The 25,712-nt window shown below is 35.6% G+C and overlaps 3 protein-coding genes across 3 annotated transcripts; 2 read left to right on the top strand and 1 right to left on the bottom strand.

Annotated features, from left to right (window-relative positions):
- Window positions 1-509: 509 nt before the first annotated feature.
- Window positions 510-7,271, top strand: fid (class I SAM-dependent methyltransferase fire dancer). Its single transcript, XM_013315943.1, has 7 exons — window positions 510-531; window positions 615-845; window positions 1,941-2,044; window positions 2,237-2,440; window positions 2,513-2,595; window positions 2,674-4,643; window positions 4,913-7,271. Exons 1-7 carry the CDS (start codon window positions 510-512, stop codon window positions 6,784-6,786), a joined length of 4,488 nt encoding a protein of 1,495 aa, XP_013171397.1. The 3' UTR covers window positions 6,787-7,271.
- A 3,332-nt stretch (window positions 7,272-10,603) lies between these two features.
- Top3beta (DNA topoisomerase 3-beta) lies at window positions 10,604-18,649 on the bottom strand. Its single transcript, XM_013316239.1, has 15 exons — window positions 18,457-18,649; window positions 18,073-18,362; window positions 17,713-17,932; window positions 17,174-17,420; window positions 16,311-16,428; window positions 16,053-16,135; window positions 15,609-15,745; window positions 14,902-15,089; window positions 14,584-14,700; window positions 14,047-14,202; window positions 13,369-13,623; window positions 12,712-12,899; window positions 12,329-12,481; window positions 12,010-12,190; window positions 10,604-11,585 (listed from the first exon to the last, which is right to left on the bottom strand). The coding sequence occupies exons 1-15, from the start codon at window positions 18,545-18,547 to the stop codon at window positions 11,454-11,456; spliced, it is 2,556 nt and encodes an 851-aa protein (XP_013171693.1). The 5' UTR covers window positions 18,548-18,649; the 3' UTR covers window positions 10,604-11,453.
- Window positions 18,650-18,853: 204 nt separating this feature from the next.
- On the top strand, window positions 18,854-22,627 carry Ndfip (Nedd4 family interacting protein). Its single transcript, XM_013315988.1, has 6 exons — window positions 18,854-19,060; window positions 19,152-19,260; window positions 20,924-21,063; window positions 21,258-21,393; window positions 21,619-21,804; window positions 22,271-22,627. Exons 1-6 carry the CDS (start codon window positions 19,046-19,048, stop codon window positions 22,372-22,374), a joined length of 690 nt encoding a protein of 229 aa, XP_013171442.1. The 5' UTR covers window positions 18,854-19,045; the 3' UTR covers window positions 22,375-22,627.
- The last annotated feature ends 3,085 nt before the right edge of the window (window positions 22,628-25,712 follow it).

Below are 25,712 nucleotides of genomic sequence, written 5' to 3'. Positions count from 1 at the left end.
ATTTGCAAATATGTTCGTATATGTATGTACATATATGTAGTAGAGGGTACCCGGGCCGGGATGGCGGGTCCGCGCGGGTCAGCGGGTCGCCACGTGCGCGGATAATGCCCTTTGTCCCGGTTCCCAACATACTCTATATGAAAATATCCCATCCTGCCTATCAGTACATTAAGCTTATGTTTTTATTTCCAAATAAAATTACTATTACCTATGTTTCTTAAGTTTCTAATCAAATGTCACCACTGATTTAATAACGAAGGTGTATTATTATAACTAACCGTTAAGTACTTCGCTCGGTGCAATACCACGAGGACATAGAAGATAGGCGTGAAATGGAAGCAATTCCGCGTTTCGCCTGACATGTGTGCGTGCCGGAGGCCTGATTTTAGTTTTAGGCAACGATCGCTTCGCTATTTGCCCTTATGATATATAAAAAATTACTTATACGTATTATCGATCGTGGTTATGTTTTATAGATAGATTTCCTTTATTAATGAGCAAAAGTAGGGATGTGTTTTCTCTCATGTCGATGTATCTTGTAGTCCTACAGTACCTTTAGATAACAGTTATATATGTATGGTATGGTATACTAATTTTGCATGTTTATTTTGCAGTGTGCGGTGATGGCGACGTCGGTGCGGTGATGTCGGCCGTGTGCGGGCGGGGCGGGGGCGTCGGGGCAGAGGCGGCGGGGCGCGGTGCGGCGCTAGAGCACGCCTACGTGCACGATGTGTACGAGGAAGCAGGCGACGCTGGGGAGGTTGCGGAAGCGGGAGATGCACCGCGCCCCGCCGTCAGCTCCTTCCTCAAGGATCTAGAACCCGGGAGTCTGGTTTGTGACGTCGGTAAGTTCACAACTCTACCCTAGAAAAAAACTACCTCCTTAAAGGTACACAGTATATAGGATTATCCCACTAAACCCTCCTTGATGGTCAAAAACAAATTGAAGCTATCTTAATAATGTTCTACGTATTTTGATAAAGAAAAATAAACGGCTACATTTTCGACAGGGTATTTAAATAAGAGAGCAAATATTCATTGAAAAGATCACCTCAATGAGCCATAGCAACTACCCACGCGTTCAACTATGTAACATCGGCAAATAATTAGCAAATTCTCCTTTACTCGCATTCCCCGAGGTAAATGTCAATACGTGGGCGTTTTTACGAAACGTGCTTTTATCTGTAATACAATATATTAAAAGCAGTTCTTTGTAATTTGTATTTTCCAGACAAAAAGAAAACATTACACAAAGTATTATTTCTTTTAAAATATTAAACGGTAGATTTGTCATGTCTAACAGTGAATTTCCGCTAAATAGCAAATCTGATAGGCAACGATAAAAACTGGGTACTTGAATCCAATTTAACTTAAAAGTTACTATGTTACCATAACAAAAATATTTACAAACTAAAACTTCGTTTCAAATGTTCGTGTTAAAGTGGATTTCCATTGCTATTCCATATAAAGTTATTACGTAATAAAGTTCGCTTCGCATCAATACGAATATATAAAAACAAATCGATTATATTTCTATCGTCACAACCGACCCTGAAATATTGTAACCATGTCTATGTCATTGGTCGGAATATAGAAAATTTATGATCAGGTACAATTCATTACAATGTATTTGTTACTGGTTGTACTTACTATTGGCGCCACCAGGGGTGACAAGGGCAGCTAAATATAACCAAAAAAGTTAAATAAATATATAAAACAACTTCGAAATACTATGATCAATCCCTATAGAGCATAGTTAACTCAAAAACTACTTTTTAGTTTTTCTTACTTCCTCGCTACTAAGTATTGAAATAAAAAAATATTTACTCCCCCCCCCCCCCTTCATCGAACCTAGATTATCATCTAAATAAAGCTTCTTTTGTAGGTTTAAGCCCCCGTTATCGTAGTTCTATATAAAATAGGTTTTTTTTGGTGACCAGGTTGTGGCAACGGCAAGTACCTGGACATAAACCCGTCAGTATTCACGGTTGGCGGCGACAGATGCACGCGGCTCACAGCGCAGGCCAGGCAACATAACAATGAGGTGATAAAATTTCTTTACTATAAATAATCATAGTCTCTTCCAGCTTTAATAGGTGAAACTAATGATGTTAATATCTTAAAGCGATGTTTTTCCTATCACTTCGGTAATTTAAGTTCTTAATCTCTTTAAAACATCCGACATATTATAGTACTATTCCTTCTTTTACTGATTTTTCTGTAAATTTGTTTACAGGTGGTTCTGTGCGACAACCTATGTCTCCCGTTCCGCGACGAGTCATTCGACGCGGTGCTGTCAATCGCGGTGGTGCATCACTTCGCGACAGCGGAGCGGCGCGCGCGGGCACTGCGTGAGCTGGCCCGGGTCACTCGCATCGGCGGCCGTCTACTCCTCACCGTCTGGGCCATGGAGCACGAGGGCAGGAACTTCCATTCACAGGTAAACAGTTTTAAAATCAATACTACTAACTAACTTAACTTACTGAACTAAACTTCAAATCTTATATTTCAGGATGTCCTCATACCATGGCATCGTCCCGCCACCCTGTGTCCACCAACACCCACGGCACGATTTCTCTCCGTCGATTATGAACGGTAAATACAGATTCTTTGTACATTTTTCATATTCATTGAATACTTAATTTAGAGTAAACGCAATATTTTTTTTTTCAGAAATGAGTCGTGGAAAAGCCGCGATGGATCTCCGGGTTCATCGTCTCTTTCATCGCCAAATGAAACTTGCTATTCGTTTGTAAGACGAGCATTGCAACGTCTCGCTGGTCGACGGTCATTTCTGTCTTCATGGAGTATCAGCACGAGAGTGAACCAGAGACCGTGCTTACGACCGGAGCCCCCAGCTGCCGATCTGCCTATCGAACTGAGGCGCCTCGACGAGGCATTGCCCAGCAGGCTCGTCGCCCAAACATCTGAAACGACCACGTTAAAGTCAAGAAGCTTAACCGATATAGCCGACATCGAACGGAGAGCTATGGTCCGCTCCCGATCCAGTCTACCAAGTCTCGGCGGCGATGAAGCAGAAACACCACCACAAGACCAACAGTCAGTGGAAACAACAGAAACACGAAAGAAACCAAAACTAGTAAAACAAAAGAAGTCTATCAACGAAGACGACGCCGAAGAAGATCTAGATAAACCAACAGACATGAAGAGTATGGTCGAAGAAATGCCCAACTTTAAAATTCACACTCCTCGTTTGCAGTCAAAAAAGCCTGGCGTATTCAAACAATCTTCTCTCAACGAAGAATTAATGTCGACCGAACGTTTAAGAGAAAAAGAGCGATTAAGAAAGAACATACAAAAACAGGCATCGTTAAATGAAGAATACTTGTATCGCAGACCGGGAACATTAGATTCGATAAGAGATTCTATATTCTCTACATCTGCGACAACGGCTAAGAAGTTCCAGTCGCTAAAGAATGGTCTCACTAATAAATTTAAAACCTCGACAACGAACATTGACAAAGTGACGGTCTTTGTGAGAATGCTTCAAGGCTGGAAGACCCATGGACCCGTTCCCGAAGTACCTACACCAAGCGACAGTAACGCAAATAGCGAAAAGAGTTATCCGGAAAGGCGGCATTCGAAAGAGGATGGTTCTGACTCTTCGAAAGACAGTAGTCTTCAAAGCGACACGAGTGTGGATTCAGAGGACAGTTTTGCTTCAGTTATATACGTACCAAAAGCTGATGGATCTGGGGACCCCTTATCACCTACTCCACTATCTCCTGGACCCACATCGCCCCGGTTAAAAGTTTCTTCCGTACCGACATCACCGAGGATGAAAAGTTCGCCAGGCCTTCCATCTCCTAGAATAAAACAATCGTTTTCCTTGATTCGACCACCATCTTCACCGAATTCCACACAAAGCCCAGGGGCGGTAAATAAAATCCTTGTGGCACAATACAGCTTAAAAAATTATTCAACGACCAACACACCGACCACTCCTCCACTAAAACCTCAGTCTAAAAGTCAGCCTAACTCTCCGCCGAAGTCTGAATCTGACGAGAAAACTTTACCACCGGAGCCACTACCGCCTGTTATCACTAGAAATATATCTATAGAAGTTTTTGAAGAACCCGATCCTATACCTCCAATTAAAGAAGAGGAAGAAACACCAACGGAAGTAACCAAGGAACTTCTAGCAGAAATCAATAAAGATATCGAAGAAATACATAAATTAACAGCAGAAACGAATGACCTAAAGCCACGAGTGGTTTTACAGGATATTAAGCCTTACCCTAAAATTACTTTACAAACTGTTGCGGAACTACCGGAGATCCCACAGTTTAAACCTAAGGAACCAAATAAGTCGCCAACTAGTGACACGCTTGATTCGCGGCTCACTGATAGGAAAAGAAAAGAAAGAATAAGACAAATTAAAGAGATGCTTAACAAGGGCATACCTCCTTTGAGTGTTTCTAGACGGCCACCTTTCCCTATTGTGAGGTCAAATAAACCTGAACCAATCGCTAAAAGTCACCCCAAGCTTATGTCTCTTGAGCTTTTTAATCCAGCTACAGACGACATGGACAGCGATTCCAGTGGTGTTTCTTCGCCTGACTCAGTAGATAGCGTGATCAGCGTTATTCCGGAAGAATTGAAGAAAACTGCTATGGAAAAAGGTAAACTATTACTTCACATAAAAACATAAGTACATTTGTTAATTTATCTTACTAATCGTACTCCTTACTAATATTATAAATGCGAATATCTAGATGGATGGATGTTTGTTTGCTATCTCCAGAACTGCTGAACGGATCTCTATGAAATTTGGCATACATATAGCATATAGTCTGGAAGAACAAATAGGCTACTAATTGTGTTTTTTTTTTTAATTACAGGCAACAGTTAGTTAATTATAAAACACATAAAAATATTTCGCTGTTTACAGATTTGCCCAATCCTATTCCAACAGAAGAAAAGAAGGACAACGTCCCTAATACACCTGAAAAATCAAATTCGTGTTCACCAGCACAGAGTCTGATAGAAGCAGCGGCTGAGGTCGCTCATTCTTTAGATGAAACCTGCGAAACAGTCATACAATCCAGTCCACGAACTAAGAGAAAACATTTGGACAGGATTGAAAACGCAGAGGCAATGGCTATAGTGCAAGGTGCGTCAAGTAGCAGCAGCAGTAGTAATTGGAGCCTTAATAAACTATCGCCAGGGGATTTAAGGATATTAGAGGACAAATCAAGGTCACAATCACACACTAGCTCCAGTGGTAGCTCCTCGAGTCTAGAACGACTCTCTCCCGGTCGACGGTCGAAAGACAGATCGCCTAAACAAGGAAGTACAAGTAATTCTACGTGGAGCTTAAACAGATTATCCCCGAACCGACTGGATGGACGCTCACTTGACGAAAAGAGTCACAGGAGTCCGACAAGACTTCCTTATGATTCAATCTCCATATCGAGCACCGATTCAGAAAAATCTATTTCCAAATCTGAAAGTTTTAATAGGAATATTGCCAACGAACCACTAGTGACCTGTAAATCTGATATGTTGGCCAAAGAAGAGGATTGGATTGTCGAACAAGAACGAAATCAACACTTAACCGAATTTGCTGAGAAACTTAGCGAAAAATTGTTGCAAGAAATTGATGAATATTCCAAACGTATAAACGAAGACGACTTTGATTTGCCTAGCAGTAGTAGTAGTGAAAAAAGTATTTCTCTCCGACTTAAGCGGGAAGAAGAGGATAGGAATACGCAAAAAATACTTGATGAGCTCTCGGATAGTTTGCAACATCTAGAAGAACCCTATGCCAATAAATTGGGCACAGATATGCACGGCCTAAATAAAATGAGCACAAATGAAAAAAGATATATAACATCACTAAGCGAAACCCAAGAGACGGATATAAACAAATTATTCCCTAAGTGTGGATCAAAAACAAAAAGCAAAAAGAGGTCAAAGGATGTTGATCCAATAATTAACAAATATAGAGAATTAAAGAAATCCATGAAAGTAACAAGCGATGAAGACATTTATCTTAACAACTGTGCCAATGTTCAATACCATGTTACTAAAATAGTAGCTGATGAGAAATTGCCTGAAGTAACCGATACCAAGAATCCAGACGAAGATAGCGCTATTTCGTCCAGCAACGGCAACCCGGAAATCACAATAGAGTCAGGAACATACGACACTAGTCAATCTTTAGAAACTGGCTACTCTTTGGAGTCGGAGATAAGTGTTGACTCACTGTGTACCAGTACCGATAAACGATCTTCTCTGAAAGTTGGCCAATCAACCGACTCAAGTGATTTAGACAAAATGGAAATAAGTCCCGAATCTGTAACATCCAGATCGAGTGCAAGTACTGCTCCTTTAAAATCTGGTTTCTCGGTTGAATCTAGCGACACTTCGGCCGGTAGCGATTGGAGTAGACGAGACAAAACTGGTAGTACGGCATCCTTGGGCTGCGCGAGTCTCAACTCTTTGCCTTCTTGCAGCGAATGTTCCAGGGAGAAGAAACTACTGGAAAAACGATCATCCTCTGAAGATACTGCGATGGTTCCTGCGGAAACTTGCAGGGCTGTCACTCATGCACCTCTTTTGCCATCACTTAGCGACGCATCTGACAGTTTACCTTCCGAAGGAGGTGCTGTCACTTTACATAGGTATTACCATGTTTTCAAGAAAGGTGAACTGGATCAGTTGATCGAGCAATACGTGGAGAGTCTACACGTCGTATCGTCGTACTACGATCAAGCGAGCTGGTGTGTTGTGGCGGAGAAAGTTCAAGTGTGGACGATCTAATGTGGTGTGGTTCCTCTTGAAGTGCGAATATTTTGTGACGTATACTTTCAGACTGTTCAGTGTCTACATACAAGTGACCTTCCTAACGTACTCTTCGTGTCTATTGACTTTACAGCGTTACCTGAGATGGTCGAACCTGTGCAAATGCCAAAAGCGAAGCTTTTGTTTTTTAACATATAATAGTCACTCTATACCAATTTAATAGTTGTTATATCTGTAACCATAATATTATTCGCCCCGGAACGTAGAACGACTACGTAATTACGGGCATTTAGTATTCCATGCGATAATAGAACTCGCATGAAATGAAAACTAAGAGCTTTAAATAGAGAAAATTTAATATTAATATTATATACTTCGGTGGCTCAAAATATTATAAGCTATTCATAGCTTATGTACTATATATTTACCTACGGAGTTATTGTAATTATACCATTCTCTCGAACCTACTTGTATTCTCAAAAACAGAAACTGTAAAATATCTAAATTTTTAAAATTCTATGACAATAACAAATATAGAAAGGGCATCACTAAATTCTTCTAGTTAATAAAATATTATATTTCAGATTTATAAATAAAATAAACACAAATTAAATGTATATAAATTAATAATTCGGTTTCACAAAACTACTTTTAGTTAAAACTTATATATATAAATGTATTTTTCAGTATTACGTTGAGCTGGCCTCTTTTGAATTACTTTATGAAGTATGGGTCCATACGATTGTTAAATTACCGCTTCTATTCATACTAAATTCGGACCATTTAATAAAATTAGAGATTTTAGTCATCGTAGTCTGCAGTCACTCTGCTTATATGTAATTTGTAATATAAATAAACAGTACAAATGCATATTATCCTTCAATACTCAATACAAGCAGAAAAAATTGCATACAATTAGAAAGAGACAGTTTCAGAGTCGTGGAACGTTGTCTCTCTCATACCTAATAACTGTGCGACAGAGATAGCGTTCTACAAATTCGGAAATGTCTTAACATCGGTGGGTTTCTGACGCCAGAATTTCTGTATAAAACATATCAGCATCCCTGACTTTCATCTTTGGCTAAATAGAGATGGCAATATGTTTTAAACGGGAATTTTGACCTCAGAAACCCAGGGTAAGTGATTATGCAATATTTTAACTGCGTATATGTATATTTAACAATTGTTCACAGATTACCTACGTTAGATGGCCTTCTTATTTATGTGTTGACATAGCGCAAAAATATATCAAATTAAATCAAAAGTATATGTAATGTTAGAATTTTATTTCACAGCTACACATAAATATAAATGTCAAATATATAGTTTTAAATTAAATATAAAACAAGAATTGTACAGATTTCATTTATTGTATTAATCCTTTAGTTTTAAAATAAGTAAATTATCCGATTTTCCCTTTTCATTTTTAGTTATTTTCTTTATTTCATTTAGACTTATTTGTCTTTTAGATCCCATATTAAGGATCTTAGTTTGATATTAAATTTCTCAAATACATATCTAGGTAGACATCAATTTCAGAAACTTCTTTGGAACTTCGTAGTATCTGTCTTAAATTCTAATTTTTTGTAGTATCGAAGTTCATTCGATTACACGTTATTTTATATTAGAATTAATTCTGTACAATTCGTGTTTTTATGTTCTGCTAATCCAACATCAATAATTCTGACAAACGCATCTGCGGTTCAATGTTGGACGAAACGTATTCATTGTCATTGTAAATATTTGCTATAAATATTATAAAAAGCTATTTATAATAGAATTTAATTATGTTATCAAAAGTCAGTGAGATTAAATTAAAATTAGCATAGAATTGAGAAAGCAATCTGTACATTTAATATATAAAAATGAATCTCTATAATATGAAATGTTAAATGTACAGATGAGTAGTTTTGCGTTATCTTTAGTAATCTATGCATCTAGTTAAATACTGAAACCGTAGATAATAGGACAAAATAAATGTAAAATGCACAACAGTAAACATATTAATTTGTAATTCTAAGTCTTCAATATCGTTTTAATATGGAGTTAACGGTTTAATTAGACAAATGGCAACTGAAAATTCGTAAAATCCGACTCGAAGGACTTGTTGGTCCTTGGAGTCGGATCAGTCGAATCTTGTTAAACCGATGGCGCCATCTGTGCGATGTAATTCATCATACGCTATTGTATAATGATTTTAAATACAAATAATTTAAGTTCTAATGTTTTAAAAAGCCCGAGGGCTGTATTTTTATTGATTGTTGTGAAATTTTTGAGGCATATCAGTGCTTTTTAAATATTAGGTGAATATAATTTTCCTATTTTTGTATACATTATAATTTATTTCGAATTTTTCGTACAGGGTGTCAAAAAATAACGATTTATGAAAATTTCCCCAAAAACATAGATTGCACGTAGAGAAATTAAAGTCATTAGATTATTCTCCAAGTGACCAAATTATCAACATATATGTATATGTTATTTCTTTACCGGGTAACTAAAAACCTTTACTATATTCTCCTAAATTTCCGTTCCTGGGCAGGTCCTTTCCTTGTATATATGTATACATAAATATATACATAAATTTTATATTGCTATGCATTTCACGTTGGCTTATCTGTGATATACTATAGAATTTGGCACGGGCTGGTAATATTTTAAATTGTAATTTTAATTATTAATGTGTTACAATTTATAATCTCGTTCAAAAATAGAAGCTCAAAGATATAATTCTGGATGACATTGTGTGTTATTGGCTATAATTTATTGTTGTTTTTTTTATATAAATTACACGCTTACTTCATAGCCTTTGTAATAAATTCATATTTCGTGTAATAATACAGTTTATATTGAATATTAAAATATCAAATAGCCAGTTTATAATACATTACGCTCCTAATCTGAATGTTTCACTGTTCTAATATATGTATAATATTACTGTCTCTGTCTATCCGAAGTGAATAAAAGAGATGGTAATATGTTTTTATATAGATATTTCTGCAGTGTGAACTCGGTAATAAGTGGTAATAAAAAAACAAATACAGTAATACATTGTAAGCTTGTATCGTACTGTATCTTATATTAGGTGACCTTCACAATAAAATGAAGACTTAAATTTTTGTCTATTTTATTGAACCAATATTATCTAAATTACTAAAACTCATTCATGAGTTTCTGTCACCAAAAATCCCCGTTTAACAAATCGTTACGCAAAATATATCGTTGTCTCTGTTTAGTCAAAGATGAACGACAAGGATGGCGATATATTTCATATAGATTTCGAAGTCAATAACCCACGGTCAGTGGAACATTCGGTTTAGTAAAAACTCTTAAATGTGGAGGAAAACCAAAAACTGAGAGCTCTAAGTAGGTGGCGCCAGCAGCGAGAATCCGCTGGCATCTTTTAGAGATTTTTTTACGTCATTTAAGAATATTAAAAATATATTCCAAATTAACTTTGCCGGAATTAAAGAAGAGCTCCGAAGACGAAATGCATCCATAGCTGAAAAAAGGGCCATTTTTTGCTATGAATATTTTTGAATTTTTGAGTGAAATTTGACAAAAGTCGTTGCTATGACAACAGTCCACAGACTACACAATACTTTTTGTATATAAAATAGAGTATTTCCTGTATATCTGTGGTTCAGTGGTACAGTCAGCAAAGAAAGCTTTTCTCCTCATTAAAACGTGTGTTTGTTTTGAAACTTGATAGTTTGGAGATTATAAGCAAAAAAAAAATTTAAAAAAATGAGGTAAGTTAGTAAATATGTAATTTTTATTAAAAACAAACAACAAATTAATAAGATCTTAATGAGACGAAGTTAAATATCTTAAACAAATATAATCTTAACTACTTGCTTATTACTTAGTAGTGAAATATTTACTTATGCATTTAAAAGATTACACTAAAGTTGAATAAACCTAAAATATACCTTAAAACCTTATATCATAGAGTTTATTCTATTTTAAACACTTTAACAATAGTTTTTAATTTTCTATGAAGAATTTACTAAAAAGCCACACTTAGAATTAATAAACCAACTTAGCTAATACATAGCTTACTTAACAAGTTAGAATATTATTCTTAACTTAGTATAGTTACCTTTCAACTTAACTAATTATAGTAACATACTTGGCACGTGTAAGACAAGAGTAGTACTTCACACGACGTGCCAACTTCCCGACAAACTTATCGGACCCGGTGCAAGGCGCCTATCTCAGTCAAATCTGACAAAAAAATATATAAAACCTACACAGACATATAAAATGTCACACATGACAAGACAACTATATCCGAAAAGGATCTTGTGACACTTTTGTCATTGACAAAGGGGCGCTAGTGAGCCATTGCATAGTTTCACTTATAGCCACCGGATTAAATAAGTTTGTCGGTCTTTAAAACCTACTTAAGATCTATAAAAGACTAATAAATGTCACAAAAGACAAGATAGAGTCTGACAATGATATTGTGACACTTGACATTAACAAAAGGGCGCTAGTGAGCCGTCGTATGGTTTCACTTATGATCACTGGATTAGAAAAAACCTACTTTCTATGTATAAAAGCATAATATTGTCACAAATGACAAGAGAATGTCCGACAAGAATCTTGTGGCACTTTTCCGACACAGGGGCGCTAGTGAGCTAGTTTCACTTATGTCCATCGTGTCGGAATTACTTGTCCTGCTATACAAAGTAAGCGGCGAGCTGCGCCATCTTGTCCTTGGGCTGCTTCTTGCTGGGCCGCGCGCCGCGCATGCGCCCGCGCCCGCGCGACATCGCACCGCCACGTGACGTCACCGCGCGGTGCTTCTCCACCTACAACACACAAAATAATTACTTAGAACCGAGAAAATATACCATTTAATGTAAATTCTTTTGCGTTTTGTCAAGCTACGAGTCAATTGCATCGAGCGAAAGTAAGCAAGTAGTAAGTACTTCAAACCGCAGTATATGTAGTAGACACTATAGATGTAGTGAGGATCACAGTATTTGTAGTGGGGGCACTGTATATGTAGTGAGGATCAGAGTATTTGTAGTGGGGGCATTGTAGATGTAGTGAGGATCAGAGTATTTGTAGTGGGGGCATTGTAGATGTAGTGAGGAACAGAGTATTTGTAGTGGGGACACTGTAGATGTAGTGAGGATCAGAGTATTTGTAGTGGGGGCACTATAGATATAGTGAGGATCAGAGTATTTGTAGTGGGGGCACTGTAGATGTAGTAAGTGTGTATGCACTCACCAGTGCTGCAAAGCTAGGCTCGCAATAGAGACAGGCAGTCATCTCGGTGAGAGCGGCGGGCAGACGCGTGCGACCAGCGCGGTACTCCACGCACAGCAGCTGCGCACCGCACGCGTCACAAGCGCGCTCACATACAGTCACGCGGCTCGCGTCCTCAAATATGTTGATTATCACGTCGCATCTAGACAAACACATTACATCTACGTTATAATCACGTAAAGAAACCACAGATGCCTTTGAGAGAATTGTTTACTCTTTTCTTGGCTTCTAATTTGTAATTCTTTGGGAATACATATGAGAGCAGAGTATTTTGACGTACCTGTTGCAGGTAAGCTTCCAGCGCGGCGCTGCTGGATCCAGTACTAGCACACCCGCCTCACATTCCACACAACCAGACACGCCTGTGGAGTTCACGCCGTACGCGCACGTGGGATGCGTACACGAATTACAACCGAAACCTTTCTTCATATCCCTAAATAGAAAACAAAAAAAGATAAACAATTAAAAATATGTATTTTAAACAAAATTAGTTGCCTAAAAACAAAACATGACAATACAACGACATGGACAGAGGGGCGCTAGTGAGCTGTCAAAACTTAGTTTAATATATGGCCACCAGTTGAGACTATATATCCATCTTTTTCCATCTCTTTGATAAAAAGAGAGACAAGAATATAAAGTAGTAGGCAAAGATAAGTTAACCTGAAGGGCGGATGGTTGTAGCAGTAGGGGCAGAGAGGGAAGCTCTTGCCGCGATGTCCGGAGGACCAGGAGAGCAGCTCGAAGTCGTCGAGCGGACACTTCAGTTCGCGGTAGATACGTACAGTGCCGTTCTGAGGCAACGCGTACGTGTCGTCACAATGAGAACAGTGTAGACGAGCCGGTTTCGCCTGAAATATTTATTTACATATTAAATTATATAACTAAATATTGAATACACGTCTTTTGTAATGTTTTGCGAAAGGAAAACGACGGTATAGTTGTGTAGCTTCTTTCAAATAGCTTAACAATCCAAGGTCTTCGCGCAGCGATTTCAACAGCCGTCAAGATATCTGAATACTACTATACTAGAAAATCAACAAACAAACCACAAATAACTCTGCGAGTAAAAAAATCAATGCAAATATTCTTTTTTTAGTAGTTATTTTAGAATAAAATATTATTATACAAAAATTACAAAACAAATAACGAATTAATTAAGTAAAAAAAAATACAGACGAATTGAGAACTAAAGATGGTTAAAAATAAACTTATCCATTCTTATCCAAAACCTATTCGGTCCAAATGTTGTGAACCCCTGGATACATACAAATGTCATACAAAATCAATATTTTCACAGGAAAATAAACATATACATACCTGTATATATCTCATATACCGTCTACACTTCCCGCAACGAGACAAAGCTTTACCGCTTGCTTTTAACGAGGAAAAATTAACTTCAAACAATTGATCCATCGCTTCAATAGATCTGACAAAGTATTGGAACTTTCTTCTGAATATTTCTGTTGTATGTGCAAGTACAGCGTGGAAGTCAGCGCGACCTACTGCTATTAGGTTCAATTGTTCTTCCACCGCTGATCTCATTGTTGGTAACACTAATTCTGGATCTATCTGGAATTTTAGGAACATTTATAAGATCTAGATTTTAATATAAACTTATTATCTTACTAATATTATAAATGTGAATGTTTAAAATGGATAAATGTTTGTTCATCTCCGCAACGGCTGTATGGATCTTGATGTAATTTGGCATACATGTAAAACATAGTCTGGAAGAACACATAGGCTACTGTTTAAGATTTTTTTTAATTCCACGCGGACGGAATCGCGGGCGACAGACAGACAGCTAGACATTAAAAATGCAAATGTTTGGATGAATGAATAGATGTTTATTACAAGGTATCTCAAGAACGGCTGAAATGATCTTGATGAAATTTGGCATACAAAGAACATAGTCTGGAAGAACACATAGGCTACTTATTATATTTTTTTAACTCTGCGCAGACGGAGTTGCAGGTTACAGCTAGTTTTTACCTTCTGATATCCATGCACTAAGACAATGCCGAGATTGGTAGGTATGAGTTTCCTGCCATTGCCTACAGCAACGTAATTCCTCTGACAAATGTTGTTTATATGGACGGGAATAGACGCGTCAGTACCTATGCCGTGCTTCTCCATTAGTGTTATCACCTAAAATTCAGTACACAATTTTGGTCAAAAGTTAGACGGAAGTAATGAGTTGTGTAGAAAAATTGACTTGTAGGGTTTTTTTAGTCATAAATTGAATTCGCCAAAACGGCGAAGCGATGCTGCTAATAGACATACACAATTTTAGATACATTACCTATCTTTGTAAATGAAGGAGGAGATGCACAGGCAAGAATATTTTCCCTTCCTATGCGTGTCCTCTTCCAACAAATCCACTTCCCATCCTCTCATTAAAATGAGGACTCCGGCACAGATTTGGAGATGATTATGATTGTAGGAGAAATTATGCTTAAGGAGATTAGAATTTGGAGAATAAATTATGATTTGGGGGAGGAATGTTTGATGTATTTCAGAGATGCATACCTCAGCCTCGGTGAGATAGTCTGGAGGTGAGGTTTGACATTCCACCAGCCTGTGATCATGAGCCTTTAGAATATCATCAACTTTCAGTACCGGCACAAACTCGTCTTTACCAAAAGCCTGAAATATACATATTAAATATACAAAATGAAATAAATTTCCTGCCTACAACAATATAACTCACGCTGGTAACCACTTTGGGAAATTTGGCATAGATGTAGAACATAGTCCGGAAGAACAAATAGGCTACTTAATTCCGCGCAACGAAGTCGTGGGCGACAACTAATTCATAAATAAAGGTCATAGCTCAGTAACACTTACTTGCCAATGCATAACTTCAGTATATCCTGCATCAACTAAAGTATTGCCGGAGTAAGAGAAGGTTTCTGAGCCGATCTGGAATGTTGCGGTTGTGCAGAGATAGCGACAGTCGCGGCAAAGTGTCGCGATAAAGTGACGAGTCACGTAGTCATAGATACGCCACATGTCACCTTCCAATTCTGATTCCGCTGTTAACAATAGTCAGTTTATATTGTAACTACTGTTAGGAAGAAAATCCGACACTGTGCCGGTGTACTGGCGCAACACTAGCCTTACTCAAATGTCGACGTTTATTTCCCCTTACTAATCATTCTGACATTTGACTTTGTAACGAAAACACGTCATTGGTCATTCATTTGGATGGATCTTGTGCAGATAACTCCGGAACAGTTGTATGGATTGAGTTGAAATTTAACACATTTATAGTATGAAAAAACACATAGAAACAACTATATTTTATTATCTAATCTATACATAAAATAAAATTGGTATGTCTGTATGTAATAGAGAAATATAAAAAAATAAATTTTTAAATTTTTTGCATATACATATGTCTGTCTGTCAGTCCGCAAACTGAGTTTGTTTCAGCTAAACTCCAGAACGGATGGACCAGTTTTGTCAGGACTTCGATGAGAAGGTAGTTGATGACCACGGGCATGTTTAAGGCTATTTTTTTTTGCTGACCAATTGCAACTGCTAGTACTTACTTGCATGCCGTAATGGTGTGATGGGAGGATGGTCGCCTGCATCATGTCCTTTCTTAGGCTTGTTAATACCGTTAGCTAACAAAGCACGCACTTCTTCACCCCACTTGCTCGACCCTTGTTGTTGACGGAGAGCACCACTGAAAATTATAAACAAAACATATAATATCGAATTCTAACTTATTTATTCTTAAATTATCTGTCGCAAATTAAAAAGAAACTTAATTAGTAGCCTATATCTTCTTCCAGACTATGTTCTACATCTAGGCCTTAAGCGAGATCCATGCAGCCGTTCTGGAGATACCTTCTAACATCCATCCATCCATCCAAACATTCGCATTTATAATATTAGTAAATTTAAATTTGCGATTTTACAGAAATCAAAAATGGCAGCAGCACACGCTAGTGTTTGCTGTTAAGACCTGAATTTTAAACTATATTACTTACATTAAATCAAAATTCTCGGGATAACTTGTTGTTTCAGTTCTCGGATATGATATATAACCTTGTGTATACAAACGTTCAGCTATCTAAAAAAAAAAAATTAAATTTAATAATTAATTTCTAAATCCTATACTTTTATAAAAAACTCATAAAAAAAAAGATTGATGATTTTTTTTTACTTGATTATAGAATAATCTAATTACATCAAATAACCAAAAATCATATAAAATATAACAATGAAAGTATTAAATTTAACATAACCTGCATAGCATGATGCGGTCCCATACCAAGTCCGGAACTGGCCACTCTCATCAGCTCTACTGTATTTAAAGCAACCGGTCGAGACTTCAATTTCTCCTTTGCTTGTACATTGATAACACTGCATTTAAAATTATAACACAAAGATTATATACATTAGAGCTTCTATAAGTTCTTTAAAAAGTAATGAGATTGAATGTGGATGGCTACAAGGGTGGAGGAAGACCAAAAATAGTAAGGAATGATTCGGATATGACGGCTGATAGAGATGTATGGAGGAGTAGTACATACTGTGCCGACCCTCGATAGGGATAAGGGCAGGTTGATGACGAGAACTTCTATAAGTTGAAAACTGTTAGCTTGAAGAAATATATCTCATTCTGTTATTATAGACATAAAAACATTCTTATAATTACAATTCTTAAAGGCCTAAGGGCCTTACTATGAAACAATTAGACAGTATTTGAAATACATTTTAGTTTAAACATATATCAACCTTTTTATACCATAATTATAACGCACTGCGCGGATTTTTGACTCATACCTATTGAAAACATTACGCACATGCTTACAAAACGAGTTCTTGACCAAATAATGATATTTATAGTGAAATATATAACCACTTTGATGTCTATAATATCCTTCCTCGGCATTCAAAGGGTTAAAACATGTATTCAACTAAACAGTGACTATTTTTTTTTTTGGGGTTATACACCAAATGTTTAGCAAATACCTAGAACCCATTTCCATGTTTGTTTCTTAACAACCCAAAAAGAATCAAACCTTTTTATGACAACATAGGCATTTATCACTTTAGAAACCTTTATAGGTATAAAAAAAAGATTGGCATAGAAATGCATACTCACACAGCCTCTTTTATCTCTTTAATACCATGAAGAAACATATTAGCAATTTCCTTCTCGAAACTTCTAACCCGTTTCCATTCCAACGGCAATTCCCGACCTTCCTCAGTACTAGCAGTGACACGTAAAACCCAATATGTCTCCGGTTTAAATGTTTGTATTTCATCATGTCTTTGTACACAGAAACCTAACGTTGGAGTTTGGCAAGGTCCATATGAAATTAATGATGCATCTAAATCACCATATCTACCTATAAGATATAAACAAAGTGGTAAAAATGTCATCACATCAAAAAATGAGAGAATAAAGTTTGATTAACTCCGAAGCTACTTTGTTAGTTGCATAGGCTGAATAAACCTTTTTATTTGATTAATTAGAACTGCATGGTTACCTCTAGGATCCCTTTACGTCCCACAACACCAAACATTGTTTTCTGTGCAGTAACTTGTATATTTCAAGTTGTGATTCATGCAATGTTCTTAGCCTCTAATATATTTGAATAAATTGCAAAATGTTGCATAGCTATTTGTATAATACTGTACCTTGAAAATACTTTGTCTGGTAACGTGTGAAAGCACATCCAATACGCAAATCCAACTCTTGTCTTGCATCTACAGAGCGAGATTCATTCTCATTGGGCCGTACAAGATTCAACATGGCCGCTTTTATATCTTTGTCTGTGATGGCAGAGAAGCGAGCACGGTATGTCACTTGAGGTGAGCATACATCACCATTCATGAAGGGTTGGACACAGCTCATCACCTGAAATTTGTATATTATTTTTCAGTAATGTCTTGCTGGTATGTAGGTATTCTAGATAACCTTTTGTGTACATAAACATCTATAATGGACTTTTTGCCTGCAAGGATTCATTGGTCTACTACTAATAATCTATATCTTACCTCAAAACATATATTCTCCCCTTCTTTATCACAATCCAGCCATAAAACAAGATAATCACAGCCTCTGGCCTCCATTCCCAAAAACGCAGGCATTTTTAGACGAGGCATAGCTTCCTTTTTCTCAGTAGGGCAAGAGAATAACTCCACGGGATCTACTTTATCCCAATTATTGTATTTTCCAGTAAAATCCAGACTCATCACATGCCCACAAACTGATGTCATTCTAAACCGTACCGGTTCATTTTTAAAAGTACCATTCCATTCGTGAACAGAACAAGCCCCATTAGAACCTTCAATAAATAAATGCGATATATTACATACCGTAAATACACAAAATAAATTTTAATTACACGTAAATGACAAGTTTCCTATACGAATTCTAACCTTTCGTCGTATTACACTTTCCGTTACTGAGTATGTTAGCTAAATTTTGTGCCAGCGACGGCTTTTCTGCAACCATTAAAACAACCTTCATCTTTGAAAGTTTACTTGTTCGTTATTATAATCATTTATTAATTTATATCTGGATTTCGAAAAACATTCCCAATTTCCTATTCTTGACGTTGACATAAATTTGACGTCTGTCAGGGAAAGACAGATTTTGAGTTATAGATAACGCAAAAAAATTGCTTTTCACGATTCACATTAAGTCATTCGTTAATAAATGTTTTACAAAAAATGTTATTAGCATTTAATATCATAATTTTAGTCGATCCGCAATAATTTTATACATTTGACTGGTATCGATACATTTAGTACAATATTTTAGTCGTCATTAGGTATTCCTACCGTATTCTTTAATCTGTGTTAACTGGGGTCCTCGGGTGGTGCTCTGCTGCATTTAAAATAGCTTACAAATTAAAAATATTGTAAAAGGACTCCCATATGATGTCTCTTTTGTAGACTTGAATTTCTCAACTATCTGAGAGTTATTACGTTTCATAACATTGGTGATAAATAGTGCTAATAATTCATGTCTAAAAACATGGTATGTGATCAGTGACAATGTTCTAATTGTTTATTTATGTAACTTCATGCGGTATTTCGTGATGTGTGAAAGTGTTTGATAAATTTTACAGAGCCAGTCTCGAGCTGAGAATATTTGCCAGACGGGTCATCTGCGGGTGATATTGCCGTCGAATTTAGACGCCACTATGAACATGCCCGCACCGTTTATTGATATTATAAGTAAGAAATATTATTGTTCTTATCTTACTTGTGAGGCAATCATTCATTGTACAGTTTCAAGTGAAGATAATATTGATTATTCTATTCATAGCTATGCGTTACCGACGAAAATCGTTGATTTGTCATGGCTTGGTTGATAACATTTCTTATCAAAAACGGAGTAAAAAACCATTTGCCTTAAACTGTCAACTATTGATTTATTTCCAGGGTCACTGTATGTCAATTCAGGAAGGAAAATAAACATAAGATGTTCTATACTTATTGCAATATGTTTGACCTTTAAACTTCGACTTATTGATTTCTTTGATAAATGCACATGTTTCAATTTCTCTCGTTTTACGACTATATTATAAGTAGTTATATATTTTATTTCTAACATGTAGCAAACATCGTTTTTCTATGTTTATGCTCAGGCAATAGATTCTTAATACTTGTAAAGAGAAATACAGACTTGCTGTATATAAAAATGTGGTATTCATAAAAGAATGATAATATTTATATATTATTACTGGAACACAAGCTATTCACACATTGTTTGTGGAAATATATACAACTAATTCCTTTTGTAAGATAAATTAATCTATTGATAGCTATTATAATGAGTTTTTGTGACATAGAGGGTATTCCCAAATGGTATTATAATTTACTAGCTATCACCCGCGACTCCGTCCGCGCGGAATTAAAAAAAGACGTAATAAGTAGCCAAAGTGTTATTCCAGGCTATGTCATATATGTGTGCCAAATTTCATCAAAATCTGTTGAGCCATTCCGGAGATACCTTCAAACAAACAAACATCCATCCATCCAAACATTTGTTTTATAATATTAGTAAGATAATATATACAGTTGAACCTGGATAAGCAAGAAGCTTCTATTTGTGAGAAAAATATTCCCTTGGACACTCGGTTGTTCATATTACACTGTAATTACATAAATTGCCCTAAAGTCTTTGGCCTATATAAATGGAAAGGCTAATAGATATAGTATTTTGTTTCTATTAGATTTTTGAGAGTGTCGGTGGCTCAGGGGTCAAGCACTTGATTTGCAATCTGCAGGTCCTGTGTTCGAATCCCGCCATGTACCAATGTGTTTTTCGATTTCCGATTTACATATGTACATTTATCCGACGTTCTTATGGTGAAAGAAAACATTGTGATGCAACCTGCACATACCTGAGAAGAAATTCAAAGATATGTGTGAAGTCAACCAACACGCACTTGGCCAGTGTGGTTGACTATGGCCTAATCACCCTAAACTTAGGGTAGGCCCTGAGCCCCTCGGTGGGGACGTATAGTGAGCTGATGATGATGATTTGATTTTCGCCATTTTGATGCGAATTGTTACGGTTTGTAGCAGTGGTGTGGATTCAAACTAATAATGTACATAGTATTAACTCTCACATAACTTCAACAGATGCTCTTATATCACAACTAAGCTAAAGCTGTCATTTCCAAGCAATTGTTTATCCATTTATAGAGACCTGTGCCTAAAGTCAATATATCTGCGCTGGGTCAGTATGGTTGACTTTTTAGTCACCTTTATTATGGAGGAGGCTTGTTACTGTGGAGACAAGTATAAGATGTAGATGACAAATTTGCTTTTATGTGCCCTGTTAACTGTTATAATTAAATTTAACGCTTGTTCATAAATATAATGTTTCCAGCCTCCAACTCTCATGACATCCCACCCCCACAAGTGGATTTCTCTGCCCCACCACCATATGATGTGGCTGCTAACTCCAAGCTGCCCACTTACGAGGAGGTGCAGCGTGAGAAACAGATGGAAGGGGATGGACCGATTCAGGTGATTATGGTCACATTTGTAGTGCAAAATATCAGGTTATTTTATATGTCATGATAAAACAAAAAGTGTTTTGATAGTCTTTTTGTCAGTTATAGGTGAACAAATTTTGGTACTGCTTTTAAGACTGATTAAAATTAAGTTTGGATTGATCTCTAGGTTTTAATATTGACTCCTGTGGTACATGTATATTTCAGATGACAGCGCCTCCTCCCCGTCACTCGACGATCACGGCCTTCGTAACTGTGGAGCCCCCTGAGTCCTCAACTGATCATCTTGACCCAGAGAATAGCCTTCTCGGAACTGATGTCATGTTCTTGACATCCTTCTTTGGTATGGTTTTTATTATCTTTGAGACAAATTAGGACTTTGTTATATATGAAACACGATTGTACTTATGATTTAGTGTACAGGGAATGTTTCATAGTTGTTAATTAGAAAGTTTTTTTAATCTTTTAAGTTTTACAACACCCTGTATACATTCCAGAAGCGAACATATACATAATTTATAATAGGGTGTGTCCATAAGTCTTCTATAATATTGTAATGTGTGTTTAGTTGCATTCCTGTTCAACTGGATTGGGTTCCTGCTACTGATGTGTTTCTGCCACACTGTGGCTAGCCGCTACGGGGCACTTGCAGGCTTCGGCCTCTCCCTCGCCAAGTGGACCCTCATCGTGAAGCACTCCACTGAGCTGGCTTCTCATGAGAACTCATGGCTGTGGTGGCTTATCATGGCCTTTGGTGAGTTACTTAGGCATTTCTTTTTTTTCAGCCTGCTACCTGTTACCTGCTAACATAATATTGTAAAAACAAGCAAGCAAAGTTTAGTAAATAACCTGAAAACTATATCGATTTTTGTACTAATGTTGGATATTTTTATTTTATCAGTGAATGACTTTTGTTACTATTTAAATCTCACTTATATTATAAATGGAAATATTTGGATGTTTGTTTGAAGATATGTCTGGGACGACTTAATGGATCTTGATGAAATTTGGTATAAATGTAGAAGAAAATAGAGAATATAGTCTAGAAAAATACTTAGACTACTAATTAAGTTATTTTTTGAGTCGCACAGTTTAATTAATAATAAAGGAATAAATACAACATTTTTTTAATGGAAAAATGCATGTAATTTCCGAATAAATATGGCTTAAAATATTTAAGAAAAAAGAGAGTCTATGTATAGTCTATAATTATCTTCCAGGTATCTTGATCTGCGTGCGCGCAGTCATCCAGTACCTGAACATCAAGCGCGGCTGGCGTCTCCTCTCCGGTACTGCGCAAGAGAGACTTCTCTTCTTCTACTAAACTTCTCTATCTCACACCTCCTTGTATACTGCGACATGCGCGAGTGAGATTCCTCTCTCTCTAAACTCTTGTCACTTTGCCTTAAGGTTCTTGAAACTTGAGATATTTTCAAAGTGAGTAGAGTTTTTTCTTGTATGGAATGTTTATGGTGTCTATTATTTGCTTATAGCATATCGAAGTAACATTATTTTGTATTACTATAACCTTTCGTATATTGTATAAAATCTAATTTATTTGATATACAGGTTGTTCTAGTTTTCCAAATAAAATTTTTTTTTACCGTTTTCTGAAATTCTATTGTTTTTTCTTTTTTAAAATACGAAACAAAAATGTTTATTATTACTATTAAACAAACTGCTTACAGTAAGTGAATTATAAATTAATAAACTTTTACAGTTAAAGAGCATTTTATGAACAGCCTGTATTGTAATTCCAAATTATAGTTTTAATATATCACATTATTTATTATTTGTGATAATTTTATATGAAAAAAAAATATAGTGAATCCAATGAGGGTTTTATTATGAATTATTTTAATCAAAGACATTTATTTTAGATTTTATTGTAGGTATTTAGGGTTGTTTGTGTTTAAATGCAGGTGAATGTTTGGGTTATGTATATTTTATATACATAAAATTTAATCATTAAAGTTTTTTTTTGTGTATGAATTATTTAAAATATTGTTGGAATTTAATTATATCAGGATTTTTATTTTTTTCCTATAAATAGTCTATGTAATTAGTCATAGTTGTAACAACCTGTATCTTGACCTTGTAAACTATGGAAAGAGACAATTCGTAGAACGCTCTCTCTGTCTCACACACTAAGTATCGTAGCGTGTGACAGAGATAACGCTATATGACGCCTAAAGCAAATTCCACGTGTCTTTTTTTTTCAAAAAAACCCTTGTCTTGTGACTTTTCAACTATAAGAATATTTCGCAAGCCTTTGTGATTTATATTATTTTTGCTTAAATTGGAAAAAAAATATTGGGAAAATATAGTTTGATTGCGTCATGAAGGTGTACGCTTTTTCCAAGACTTTTATACTTTTCTTATAATTAAAAAAAAAAGTAGTTTCTTAACTGTCATTTGTTGTCAATCTTGTTTATTGTCAAATGTCATAGAATATAGATTTGAATGTGTCATATGTCATTTTTAGAACATAGACAAACAGTGTCTATGCTTAATTTATCTATGGTTAGTACTAGCGGACTTGCAGAATTAGTGGGTAATTAAAAAAAATCTTTCGTAAATTGTTGAAGTTATTATGTAGATAGTTGTGTAAAGTGATGTAACATTTTTTTTTGTTTTCTATTTTATTAAATCCTTTAAAATCTATTACATATTTATTTTTAATGTTGAAAATCAATCTGAAATAACTGGATAGATTTAATTCTGTCTATATTTTAATCTTTGACATTTCTCAATGAATAATTAATCAATTTCAGGAAATAATAAAGCAGTTGGTATTTTTTTTCGAATAAATTGTTTTTTTAAACTTCGTTACATCACTAGCGGTAAATATAAGTGTGTTATAAAAGTATCCATGTTAAAAGCATTATAATGCTATCGCTTTTAATAACTTTCGCACCAAAAAAAAAACATATATAAGTTTTTAATTTTTAGATATTTTCCAAAAAAAAAATTGTATACTTAAGTGCAATATTATCTAGTTGTCAAATGCCCTATACTATTTGTTTAGTTTAGTTTAAGGGTTCATTTAAATTTAAATAGAAATGAGAAATTGGTATTGCTTTTATTCATCTGGTATTGCTGATGTCAATGGGCGTCGTTGAACACCTCGGTGTTCCCGCTGCTTGTTTGCCACCTTCTCTTATAAAAAAACATTGTATTTTGAAATGTCACTGGCTGACAATGTTTATTGTCTATGGATTTATTTTTGTCTTTAAATACAGCATTATTAAAAGTAAACTTGTGTCGATAGGTTTGTTATAATTTCTCATTTCCATTGAATTTGACTGACGTAGGCTTATTTTTTTTTTTGCATTAGATCGCGAATAATATGTGTAATATAAATTGTAAAATTTATCACTTAAATACATTCTTATCTTACTCTTTATTTTGTATTTTATTTGTGTACCCGAAATTAAAAAAATATTTAGTTTTGCCACAGTGAGACGCATGAAAAATGTTGGAAAAACAACGGCTGGTATTTTGGACATTACGGATTTTATCATTACAGGTAAGTATAGTTCCTTTCAAATATCTTGGTGGCTCAAGGTCATCGCGCTGCGTAGTGACCTCCCCCCCTATCCCACTAAGCTTCAAATTGTGTTCTGCACAGCAACGTACAATAAGTTCCGTCTCCAAAATATCTGACAACTATTTTAGCACCCAAAATTAGTTTTTTTTTATTTTGTTAATTGTAGACCTATTTTATTTTAGTTCTTGAACAAAGTAAATATAAATTTGAATAAGTGATGGGCTTTTGTTAGAGGGTATCTCTAGAATGGCTGAACGGAGTCGCGGGTGACAACTAGTATTGTTATAAAGTAAATTGAAACAAAAAAAAATACGTGACGTGAGATGGCACGTGAGTTATAGTTAAATTATTCTGAATAGAAATATCGTATCACATTTATTACGAAATAAAAAGTATAACAATGGTAAGCTATTGTTTTTAAATACTAAATAGATAATAAAAAAATATAAACATTTGATTTTTTTTTAAATTACTAATATTGATAGACGACAATCCTGGAAAACGCTTCCTCCTCTTTCTAGACTCGTGTGATCAATGTGCGACCCCTTACAAGTATTTTCCAAAATCTAAAAAATAAATCTTCACTATCAGCCCAAATTCGTCCACTGCTGAACGGAGGAGCCATTGAGTGCCACAATGCCCTGTCGTGCATTCATGCAACCTTGACCAGGTCACCGGTCCATCTTATGGGAGGCCATTGGCTGTAATGCGGGTATTTTAAAAACATTTCATCCTGTATTGACAGATTAATGGCCCCTCCTTTTTTTAGCATACAACTTTTAGGAGAAAGAAATCAATTACATGAGAAATAATCGATTCGGTGTATTCAGGTTAGGGTAAATTATTTCTTCAAAAAAAATAAGAATAAGGCAGCGAAAACAAGATAATTGACTGAAAGGTTGGAGGTAAAGATCTGGATAATTTGTTGACGGAAAATCTTAAAAGACGTTAATATTATGTCGTATTTTTAACATTTTATTATTTTTAACACTTTTATAATTTTTAATAAAAATAAATGGCATACTAGTGTTTTTAATAGAGTTGTACCATTTCAAATTAAGTAGTATTCGATTTTAATTAATATAAGCTGAAAAAAAGTGCATCTTACTATC

This window comes from Papilio xuthus, unplaced genomic scaffold (genome assembly GCF_000836235.2).
Source record: "Papilio xuthus unplaced genomic scaffold, Pxut_1.1 DF826949.1, whole genome shotgun sequence".
Taxonomy (NCBI): domain Eukaryota; kingdom Metazoa; phylum Arthropoda; class Insecta; order Lepidoptera; family Papilionidae; genus Papilio; species Papilio xuthus.
Note: the sequence above shows the minus strand (reverse complement) of the source record. Positions and strands in the feature narration are given on the sequence as shown.